The sequence below is a fragment of the Pollachius pollachius genome, assembly GCF_949987615.1.
Source record: "Pollachius pollachius genome assembly, chromosome: 8".
Classification (NCBI taxonomy): domain Eukaryota; kingdom Metazoa; phylum Chordata; class Actinopteri; order Gadiformes; family Gadidae; genus Pollachius; species Pollachius pollachius.
Genome location: NC_136941.1, coordinates 24,760,892 through 24,773,391, shown reverse-complemented (window position 1 = coordinate 24,773,391; position 12,500 = coordinate 24,760,892). Strand labels below are relative to the sequence as shown.

The 12,500-nt window shown below is 50.1% G+C and overlaps 1 protein-coding gene across 1 annotated transcript in view; it reads right to left on the bottom strand.

The window, feature by feature from the left end:
• The window catches only part of l1camb (L1 cell adhesion molecule, paralog b), a gene marked incomplete at both ends in the record, with an annotated part of 25,216 nt that extends 21,437 nt beyond the window's left edge, over window positions 1-3,779 (bottom strand). The window contains 3 exons of the mRNA XM_079741191.1: window positions 1-68; window positions 1,231-1,333; window positions 3,653-3,779. The exon at window positions 1-68 is cut by the window's left edge and continues 102 nt beyond it. Coding sequence (XP_079597317.1) covers window positions 1-68; window positions 1,231-1,333; window positions 3,653-3,779 — 298 coding nt within the window. The remainder of the gene's footprint in view (window positions 69-1,230; window positions 1,334-3,652) is intronic.
• Window positions 3,780-12,500: the final 8,721 nt, after the last annotated feature.

Sequence of the window (12,500 nt, the reverse complement as noted above, 5' to 3'; positions counted from 1 at the left end):
CGCCTGAAAGAGTCCCATCGCCCACCAGCTCCTCACCAAACTGACGGCCGTCCTTCACCCAGCGAAACCTGAGAGAGAGAGGTAGAGAGGGAGGGAGAGAGAGAGAGGGAAAGGGAGAGAGTGAGAGAGAGAGAGAGAGAGAGAGAGAGAGACAGAGAGAGAGACAGAGACAGAGAGAGAGAGAGAGAGAGAGAGAGAGAGAGAGGGAGACAGAGACAGAGACAGAGAGAGAGCGAGAGGGGGGAGAGTGAGATAGAGAGAGAGGGAGAGAAGTGGGAGACAGAGTGGGAGAGAGAGGGAGAAGAGACAGATAGTTACGTATCGTTGTGTCTATTTATAAAACCTCTTTATCATAATGAGTCTTAAAAGGTTGAACACTTTAGGAAGAGGACTTAACTCAAGAAACTCAAATGGGAAAGGAAAAAAGAAAGAGAACAAAGCACTGAGCTAACCCAGGTCGGACGGCCTCAGAGGGACAGGGAGCAGGGCGAGGCCTAGCACAGGATCGCCATTTCATTCAACGCACTTTCTTTCCTCACCTGTACTCTGCCTTACCAGCAGGATGTGGGGGGGGGGGGGGCACCATAACAGAGCCTCCTGCTGCCCAGGGAATTACAGTCCAATCTGATCTAATGCTACAGCATCAGTGAGGAACTGACTAAATATTAATTGCATATACTAAATATATATGCAATCAACGTCATGAACGTCCCATTTCCATAAGGTGTGGTGGTTGAGGGAGAGAGATGATGAGTTCCTGGCAGGAAGAGCTACCCTATAAACCGGCCTCGTCTGGCCAACACCACACATTTCATTAGCTGGACATTTATCGCCATGCCAACGATGCGACCGAGCCCCTTGGAAACGGAAAATCGTATCAGCGGCATATCTGTTGTCTCAACAAGTTCATTCGATTATTTCTGAAACTGTGTGCTGAAACCCTCAAGTCCACATACAGACACTATCCCCAGGGGGAGGAGCTTCTGCCCAGGGGGAGGAGCTTCTGCCCAGGGGGAGGAGCTTCTGCCCAGGGGGAGGAGCTCACAGATACAGGTCAGCCCCTGACCCATGGGCCTGAGGGTTTCTGTTTTCATTGATGGACACCATTATCATGATTCGTCTGGTGTTATTCAGAGTTGACTCCCAGTGGGTGCTGGCCCTGCCTGAGGGTGTGTGGTGGTGATGATGACGGAGGTCTAGGGTGCTGTCTGCAGGTGAAGGCGTACGTACGTGGGCGTGGGGATGCCAGTGGCCTTGCACGGGAGGGCGATATCGTCTGGATAGAAGGCCGTTAAGGACTTTGGGAAATCTATGAGCACCGGGGGCTGGGACACTGTGCACACGCACACGCACACACACACGCACACACACACACACACACACACACACACACACACACACACACACACACACACACACACTGGTTAATACATGACAGGTTACACATACACAGCTTCAGAGAGTGAGATGAGACATCACAGTGACCATGAATGCTTTGGTGCCCTAAACTACACCGTGAACCAAGGGCGTAGGAACCGGGGGGGACGGAGGGGACGTGTCCCCTCCAATATTGGAGACAGGCGCATTTGTCCCACCTAAAAATTATACCGGGGGAGAAAAATATTTTATTTTATTTTGAAAGCGCAACACAGCGTCTTGTCACCGCTTCTTATTCTACAAAACTGGATGATTGAGCGATTAAAGAATTGATTTGATATTTATCAGTTCATTACCGCCGTTCAAAATGTGTTTTCCTTTACATTTACAAATGTATCTTTTTAGCAGAATGAAATATATTTGTGAATTTTTTCAGTGTAGTTAATTTATGACATATTTCCGTTCAAACCATTAACGGATCTGTCAGGTTTCCGATATGTGTCCCCCCCAATGTTAAACTCATCCCTACGCCCCTGTCGTGAACACATCATTCATCCTGTGGTTCGGTCTCTATCTTTTCCTGCTCTAATGAAACCCGAAGGGATGTCAGCGGTGTCATTTTATTGGCGTCTTTGAGAATCTACTACCTCCTGAATCCTGAGTTGAGTAAAGCATGAAACATGTTTCAGTTCACCAAAGTGTTTTTATGTCTCTTACCAAAGCCGCATTGAAAGGCCTCTAATGGACATTGAATGCTGCTCTCAGAGTCTGGATGCTCTGAGGCAGTGTGTTGTGAATCAGGGCTGGATGTGGAGAGGAGGGCGTGGTGAAAGCACCTCATAGCACTTCGCCTCCACAGACAAACAACACATGCAATTCATGAGCTGCTTCAGGACCCATAGGACGCCGGCTTAGCTCAGGAGGTAGAGCGGGTTGGCCGGTAACCAGAAGGTTGCTGGTTCCATCCCCGGCTCCTCCTAGCCGAGTGTCGAGGTGTCCCTGAGCGAGACGCCTCACCCTGACGAGCTGGCTGTCGCCCTGCGCGGTCGGCTCCGCCGTGAATGTGTGCATTACCCGTTGTAAGTCGCTTAAGATAAAAGTGTCCGCTACAGGGAGCTGGGGCTGAGACCCTGAGGGAAAACCTTCTCTGGGTGGGATTTTACTTCTTCTCTTTGGGAAGTTAAACGCAGGATTCATAAACCAGGTAATTATATGAAACAGTCTAATGTGCTACTCTGCACCTAGAATGAGACATAACCATTGATGAGGAATGTTATCAAGACACAGTAGCTAACAAGAGAGAGACAGACACTGAGAGACACACACACACACACACACACACACAGACAGACACACACACACACACAGACAGACAGACACATACACACAGACAGAAGGACAGACAGACAGACAGACACACACACACACACACACACACACACAGACAGACAGACACATACACACAGAAAGACGGAAACACTCACACACACACACACACAGCGGTAATCAATACAAAGGAAGTTACTTACTGTTCTCCACTTTATCTGTGTTGTGTTGTCCACAACACAAGGAAAGCAGGGAGGAGACAAAGGAGTTTCTTTGATATACGGTCGTTGTGCAGTCGCCCAAGGACACACACATAGCTCAAGCACAACACAATATTCAATTAGCCTTAGAGATTGACCTGGCACTTTTCATTTCAGTCCAGGAAACTAAAATGAGATTGACATTATGAAGACTAAGATGTCTGGATGAATGCGTTGCTCTTTACTGATGAAGACTCACCACGATCCAGGGTCGATACCCCCCCCCCCACACACACACACTTTATCTTCCTAAGCACTTTCTCCCTCCTGCTCATTGCTCTTCTCTTTCCGTTCTGTTAAACCATTTCCTATTGATGTTGCTCTGTAACCACCCCTGCCCGGCCACACACACGCACGCACGCACGCACGCACGCACTTAAACTCACACACTCCCCACTGCCTTACTCATGCAAATCAGGCTGTCATCCAATAAATAATCAGAGGAATCCGATCTCATCCTCTCCTCCTTCTCCTCGGAGGCCCTTCTGACCTATGACCTCAACGTGCTCAGGGCCAGTGGGCTCCTACGGAGATTGGGGGACTATTTGAAAGTATATTTACAGTCTTGGCGTGTGAATGTGTCTCATGCATCATCATGTTGCCTTCCCATGTAGTGAGGTGGTTCCTGACTGTCTGATCCAGGTGTGGGGGGGTTCCTGCAGTAGGAGGGCGTCTCCAGAGGTACTCACAGTGCTTGGGCATGTAGATGGCCCCGTGGGCGGGGGCCGGCCAGGACAGCAGCAGGAGGGGCAGGGAGGCCAGCAGGGGGGCCAGGAACCCCCTACAGGCCGTCCAGCGGGGTTGCAGCGTGTGCATTGCTCAATGTCCCATCAAAGGCTGCGGACACGCCCGCTCACTCATCAACACACGCACGCACGCACACACGCACGCACGCACGCACGCACGCACACAGGCAGGCCGGACTCGCTCCAGGGACCGCCTCTGGGGGAGGGAGGGCCGTGTTTGTTTGAGTTAACTCAGCACGTGTGGGAGCACCTCCCCTCTCGTCTTCTGTCTGTCCGTCCCTCTCTCTCTCTGTGGAAGGACGAGAGACGGGGGGAGGGGGGTATGAATGAGGGGAAAAGCCAGAAAGAGGATGTAGAGAGAGAGAGAGAGAGAGAGAGAGAGAGAGAGAGAGACAGAGAGAGAGAGACGGAGAGAGAGAGAGAGAGAGAGACAGAGAGAGACAGAGAGAGAGAGACGGAGAGAGAGAGAGAGAGAGAGACAGAGAGAGAGAGAGAGAGAGAGAGAGAGAGAGAGAGAAGGGGGCGGGGGAGCAAAGAAAGGCGGCATGGTTGGAGTGGGAGAACAAAGGAGGGATGGATGGGGGTGTTGGTGGGAGAGAGGGGGAGGAGAGGGGGAGGAGAGGGGGTAAAGGGCAGGCAGGACAAGATGGAGGAAGAAAAGAAGACAGAAGGACCATTAATTCAGGCAAACATCAATCGTCAAACAACAAGACAAACATGAATCCGGTCCGAGAGGAAGATTACAGAAACAATTGACTTCAGAGCCATTTCCCAATTAACACTGTGTGTGTGTGTGTGTGTGGGGGGTGGGGGTGTGTGTGTTAGTGTGTTAGTGTGTGAGTGTGTGTGTGTGTGTGTGTGTGTGGCTGTGCTGTGCTGGGATTCAACGAAAAACAATTTAAAATGGAAAACTTGGGCAGGTTTTTTCAAAGTCAGGTGTACGTGTTTGTGTGTGTGGGTGTTGGTGTACGGTGTGTGTTTCTGTGTGTGTGTGTGTGTGTGCGTGTGTGTGTGTGTCACTCAAATGAAAGGTTTAGGTCATCTTGATAAAGACAGAAGATCTGATTAGAGCAGCAACGAGCATCCGCTGCGCTAATTACATTACAAAGAGACAGTGTGCGTGTGCGTGTGCTTGTGTGTGTGTGTGTGCGTGCGTGCCTGCGTGTGTGTGCGTGTGTCCGCTCCAATCCAGATTGACTGCATTTCCATTCATTAAAACATCTCCCTTTTGTCCTTGACTAGTGACTGAAACCTGACCCTGTGACATCAGGGCTCAGGATGAGGGAGAGGAGGCAGAGACAGAGATGGATCACTCCTCGTCCTTTGTGCGATGTGTTACACCTGCTCTGGTTTCTGTGATCTCACTTTGAGTGTTGAACTCGTGGATCATGTTGTCGTTACTGCCGTGCTCAAATCCTGAAGGGCAAACACAGGCCTAAGAGGAGAGAGAGACAACCCCTCCCACCCCTCCTACGTCTTGTAGGTTCAACGCCCCGGCAGTTAATGTGTGCACTTATTGTGTGCCGTACTTAGCATTGTTTACCTTCTTAGCCTATCTTTGTTGTGTACGGGGAATGCATTAACCTAACAATTGTTAGTGCTTAGCGCTTGAACATCCTCACCGTACCGACAGCGATATATTGTTGTTTCTCTGTTCTTCTGACAAATGTTCTTCTTGTGAGTCGCTTTGGATAAACGCGTCTGCAAAATAACCTAAATGTAAAGGTAAATGGAAAGAATCTTTGAACTAAAGCATGTGTCCAGGTCACGTCGTAATGAGCTGACCTTGACTCCCTTTCCCCTTTCGATGGCCACATTTTGAGGAGACACATCCTCGTGAAACAGACTGGACAAACATGGGCCTATGCCGTTCTGCTGTCTCAGGGTAGAGGCCATTTAAATATAGCATTTAAAGAAAGCAAAAAGCCTATGGGCCGAGCAGTGAGCGGCGGTAATAGATGCATACGCCCTGTAGTACGACAACACCGCAGTGGTCTGTAACGCACAACTTCCCCCCCACCACCAAAGCACCAGGTACCAGAAGGCTCTATAAAAGGTGGTGGAGGGAGGGGGAGATCGCACCGAACATGGATGGTTTGCGGCCCTGTTCACGTCCGGTCCCATCCGTACCGGAGACTCTGACCACCAGAGGTTCCTGCTCAACAACGGCTCAATGGGTCGTGAGGACAGGAAATGGCTGCTGAGAGGTCACACAAGTTGTCTCAGCTTATCAGCGTCCGCACATAAACTCGGTGACACCTCTGCAGGAAACACACACACACGCACGCACGCACACACACACACACACACACACACACACGAGTAGGGGGGTGGAGAGTGACAGCTGGCTAACAGACCCCCTCCTGCATCTAATTATTACGCAACCTGTCCCCAGAGCATCACTCTTTTCTGTCTCCTCGTTCTTTCTTTCTTTTCCCTCTTTTTTTCGTACAAACAAACACACACATGTATGAACTATTTCAGTCTCCATTGCTACCAAATCCCGACCCATCTTCTCTTTTGTTGTTGTCACTAATGGGCCCTAAATCACACACACATCTGCCCCCCCCCCCACACACACACACACACACACACACACACACACACACAGAATCCCTGCCCCCATGCCCCTCTAGGCTGATGTAACCTGCCAGGCAAATTTACAGAATAAATGAGCCGAACCGAACAGCATACGGTGCTGGAATAATGTGTGTGGGTGTGTGTGTGTGTGTGTTTGTGTGTGTTTGTGTGTGTGTGTGCATGCAGTGTGTATTTGTCTGTGTATGTGTGTGTGTGTGTGTGTGTATGTGTGTGTGTGTGTGGCTGCATTTTTGTGTGTGTGTGTGTGGCTGCATGTGTGTGTGTGTGTGTGCGTGTGCGTGCGTGTGTGTGTGTGTGCGTGTGTGTGTGAGTGTGCGTGTGTGTGTAGGGAGGGTAGTGCTTAGCAGGGGAAGGATAACGAAGGCAGCCGGGACTCCCCAGACCCTGACACGGCCCTAATGACGTTTGGGTGAAATATAGCTTCAGGGTCGTTCTCTTCAGTGGGGAGGGGGGGTACCTATTGACCAGTGGAGACAGCTGTGGGGGGTGGGGGGGTGATAACCTCTATATTGGCTGTATATCAACTCCATATTGCACGTGGCCTCTGGCTTGTTTCATGCTTCTGTGGTCATTGTTCAGATAAGGTGTTTACCTCCCCTCTGGACAGAGGGATTAAACAGTATGGACGTGTTCATTAGAGAGGCCCTCATTTAAATATTCATGAGCCCCTTTGGTGAGGCTGAGCGGAGGAGGGGAGGACTCATTAATAGCTGAAGTCTTCATTGATGGCTGAACATCTTAATTATAAGGCCTATCATTGCGTTTTTTTCCAGGATGTCGACGACGGCGAGGTCTCTGGTGACGACGAGGTCAACGCTGGGAGTCGACATACGATGTGTTCCGGTCCTTTCCGGGGGGCGCGTCCTTCGGAACGCCGTTTGTACCCAGCTCTAGGAACAGGGGGGGTCCCGTTTCACAGCTGACGGCGTTATAAATACCGCTCCACGCAGCGGGACGCCTCCGCTCTGTCCCGTAGTCATACCGGAACATACACCACACCTGACACACACACTCACACACACAAACAGAAACACACTCTTACACTCACACACACAGTCACACATACACAGAAACACACTCGCACACACAAACACAAGCATACAAACATACATACACTCGCACACACGCTCACACACACACGCTCACACACACATAGAAACACATAAACACACACGCACACAAACACAGGCATGCACAAACCCAGTCCTCCAAGCACTTTGATGGTCCCACAGAAGCCGAGGGGTTTCTGAGCAGGTGGAGGGACCCCAGAGGAGGGGGGGTGAGGGGGGTGCAGGTGGGACAGCCCCCCATCAGGGTCTGGGGGGGGCTGATGGAGTCTGACAGAGCGAGAAATTAATTCATTGATAGATTCCGATCTGAAGGGAGGAAGGGGAAGTGTGGATGGAGAGATTAGAAGATGGAGTCACACATAACACTCACACGCACAAAGACACACACACACACACACACGCACAAAGACACACACACATACGAACACACATGCACACACGCACAAAGACACACACACACACACATACAAACATGCACACACACGCACACAGACACACACACACACATACGAACACACACGCACACACACGCACAAAGACACACACACACACACACACGCACACGAACACGCACACACACACACGCACAAAGACACACACACACACACATACGAACACACACGCACACACACGCACAAAGACACACACACACACTTACGAACACACACACACACACACACATACGAACACACACTCACTCACACACACACACACATACAAACATACACACACAAACACACACACACACACACAAACACGCACACACACACTCACACAGACACACACACACACACACACACACACACACCCCAACCGAGGCTCTACGTCTTGTCGCCCCCACTTTGCCATGTGACCTAAATCCACCTGAATGTATTATTCATTAGCTTAAATGTATTTCTCACTACACTATGCACCTTGTGTCCACACATCACACACAAACATGCTCACACACGCACGCACACACGCTCGCGCACACACACACACACACACACACACACACACACACACACACTAGGGTGCTGACCATGCAACTACAGGAGGAAATGAGGCAGTGCAGCCTATAGCAGATTGCAAGCGTGTGGGTGCGTGTGTGTGTGTGTCTCTGCGTGTGTCTGTGTGTTTATGTGTGTGTGTGTGTGTCGCAGCCTGCAGGTTTCTGCCCCCATGTCCCCCGCATCTGACTTCATGAATATGTAACACAGCTGTCATTTTAATGAAGCACCTCTGGATTTGATTTTTCTTTCTGATTCTTGAGCAATGCTGCAGCTGGTGGGTTGGCTGTGTGTGTGTGAGTCTGTTTACAGTCGTTAGGTTGCTTCAGCAGCGGTTACTGTGAACACGGTCGTAGCCCAGGGAATAATGGCCTGTTCCGAATCTCTGACGAAGCCAGGAGGTGAGCCTCACGATGCTTTGTGCTCAAGGTTTGACATTCTTACCTGCTTTCATTTCAGCAGAAATCATGCTTTGCTCATATTAATACAATATACTTTTTTTGAAAGTCAAACTTTTGAGGACAGACATGCTTGGAGACGTCTTGCTCTTACCGGTCCCTCCAGAAAAATGTGGTGGTTTTTTGTGATTGTTGCGGCCAAAAATCCTTGGTTATGCGGCACGTTTTCTTAAAAAATGTGATGAAATATGCGGCATATTATTGCAATTTTATGCGTTGAAATTGCGGGAACTTGCGAAAAATGCAGCTTTTCGATGTCGTTCGCGTCGCGTAATTACGTCACTTCATAACGTTCCCATGGCAACAGGGGGAAAGGGCTGCTCTTGTGTGAAGTAAATGCAACACTTTTCAACTTTCTGCTAAGATATATGTGACTTTTTTTCTAACGAAAATGCGGGGATTATGAAATCACGCAAGCCCCGCATATTTTGCACGGAAATCTGCAATTTATGCGGTGAAAGTGCGGCACATTTGAAAAAATGCGGCCCCCGCATGAATATGCAGACTTTGGATGATTATGCGTTGAATTATGCGATCGCATAATCGCGTTTTTCTGGAGGGACTGTCTTACGTGTTAAAATAGAGATGCTTCAGCCATGCTAGCTTGAGATGAAGACAACGTGCAGAACAACCAAGTTATGTTGGTATTCCATCCACCCCCTGGCCTGTACCATAGCGACATGCATCCCCCTTACACGAAGATAGTATCATCATTCAATACACACTCACACACACACACACACACACACACACACACACACAGACAGGCAAACACACACAAACGCAGACAACCACATTCTACTCTTTTCAGCTTAAAAACATTTTTGACCTCATATAAATTCCCCCGCCTGGCCGCCATGTTGAGGAGGTCCCTAGGTTCGTGTGGGGGGGTCTCCTCGTGGGCAGAGACCTCTGACCCCCCCCCCCCTCTCTCTACTTGACATTTAGCTCTTTATCCTTTGTGTTCCTCTTCCACGCTTTCTGTTCACTGTACTTCTGTCTGGCCGCTCCTCCATTTGGGTACAGACATGTGTGCTCCAGACTCGGTCTCTGTTTGTGATTTGCTGTCTGCGTTGGTCCGTCTGTCCGCCTGTCACACAGCCAGCTCCGTTAGACTTGGGCCAAATTGCATTTGCAATTGGCAATGATTTGCCATTGCTGTTCAGTCCTTGGGTGAGTGTTCATTTTAGTACGGGCTTGCCTGTCTGTCTCCCTGTCTACGGGCTTGACTGTCTGTCTCTCTGTCTACTGGCTTGCCTGTCTGTCTCCCTGTCTAATGGTTTTTTAGCCTGTCTCTTCTAAATTGTCTGTCTCTCTCTAGGTTTATTTTTTCTTTGTCTGCTGTCTGTCTGTCTGTGTGTGTCTGTCTGCCAGCCTGTCTCTCTGGACAGCGGTTGTTTGATCAGTTGTTTCCATTCCCCAAGCCTGTCTGTCTGTCTGGCCCCGTTCCCCCAGCCTGTCTGTCTGTCTGTCTGTCTGGCCCCGTTCTCCCAGCCTGTCACCAGCGCTGCTCTTATTCAAACTCCCGCTTATGGGCGCGATGTTGTTCAGCCACCTCTGGACATCAGCCTCAGACCCTCTGAACCAAACTGACACCACTGTGCAGACACACACACAGGGACACAAACGCAGACAAACAGACAGAAAAACACACACACACACACACGCATGTACCCATGCACGCACAATGCAGACTCACACACACTCTCTCTCCCCCTCTCTTTCTCTCTCCCCCTCTCCCTCTCCCCCTCTCTGTCCCCCTCTCCCCCTCTCTCTCTCCCCCTCTCTCTCTCCCCTCTCCCCCCCTCTCTCCCCCTCTCTCTCTCTCCCTCCCCCTCTCCCCCCTCTCTCTCTCCCCCTCCCCCTCTCTCTCTCCCCCTCTCCCCCTCTCTCCCCCTCTCCCTCTCTCCCCCCCTGCTCTCCTCAACACACAGGGTGATGAAGGTGTCATTACAGCCGGTGTGAGGGGGTAAACAATAGCCCCCTCCGTCGGGGCCCCTCAAGACCTCAACGTGTAGTCTATTAAGAGCTAGCTCTGGGGCACGGGGCCCCAGATGCGAGGGGCCACCGGGGACTACGTCAGGTAGAGGCAGCCAATCACACGTCAGTCTTCAAGGCAGCCATGAATTCCACCGTGAGACGGAGCAGAGCTCGGGGGGGGGGAGGGCCTGATGCTTCCTCCGTGGTCAGGGGGCGTGGCGCTGGGCTGGCACGTGAGCGCTACGTCCAGGAGGTGAGAGGGCGTGGCGTCGGACCTCGTTAACACAACCGAGTTCAAGGAGATGAGACCGTAGCGGTGAACTACAGCGCCCATCAATACACAACCCTACCACGTGACGTTGTAGCACACTGATGGGACGGGGCGAGGCCATCACAACCCTAGGCTGGGAACGCTGGCAATGTCTCTCTGTCCTACATCTGGCCTGCTCTCTGTCTCTGTCTTTCTCTCTCTGTCTCTCTCTGTCTGTCTCTCTCTGTCTGTCTCTCTCTCTCTCTCTGTCTGTCTTTCGCTCTCTCTCTCTCTCTCTCTCTCTCTCTCTCTCTGTGTCAGTCTCTCTCTCTCTCTCTCTGTCCAGTGTGTGTGTGTGTGTGTGTGGTAAACATCTTAAACTTTCACAAAAGAAAACACATGCATGCACCCACACACGCACACGCACACACACACACACACACACAGCAAATCTGTACTTAGACACGGTCAATAAGAAAGTTGCACATAATGTCAATAACATCCGCTTCAACTCTCTGTAATGCTTAGGTAAATACACTTATGTTTGAGTAACATTAACATCGCTGCTGCTCACATCCAGTAAACAGATACACGTCCTGTGTTTCCTATGTTTGTTATTTCAAAGTCCTGCTGTGATGCACCAATGTTACCAATAACCCATCTTAATTTGTCTGACAATATGACAACCCCACCTGTCCTCACCCTGTTACTGACCAGCTACGCTAAGCTACGCTAACCCCACCCCCCTCCCAGGGCAGGAAGCACTTGATCTCCATCCCCATCAGCGTGTAACTGGATAGGTTGGATGGGATGAGGGCCTTTAGGCGGTGGGGGGATTATAGCAAAGGCGTGTTTTGTGTTAGAAATTATGATTATAAACATGTAACAGCTATATGTGATGGCTGTGAGAAATAAACGTAAGATATTAAGCACATATGCATCACTATTATTAATGGCCGTTCCCATTTGATCATCTAAACCTTGAAAAAAATACATAAAAAAGGCATGGGATAATATGCGAATCACTAAACATCCATTCATATTAATATGCAAATAATATCCTAAATATTCTGAGCTTCTGTACCTGAGTGCAAACAGACGGGGCCAAGATAGTATATGTACACCTGCTCTCTCTCTCTCGCACACACACACACACGCATGCATGCACAGACTGACGCTCACAGACAGACACACACGCACACACCCACACAGACATCTCAGAAACAGTAGATGCCTACATCTCTCTAGCTCTCTCTGACTTCCCAGAGCTTCACCACTCCCTGATGGGATATTGCATTTCTCCTCCTGTATCCCTCTCTCCATCCCTCTGCTCTGATTCACGAGACCTGATGGCTGGGGACCAAGGATGTGAATTAAACGTGATGTGATGCTTATCACATTATAGAGAGACAGTACGAAGTCAATTTCTTATGGGTGTGT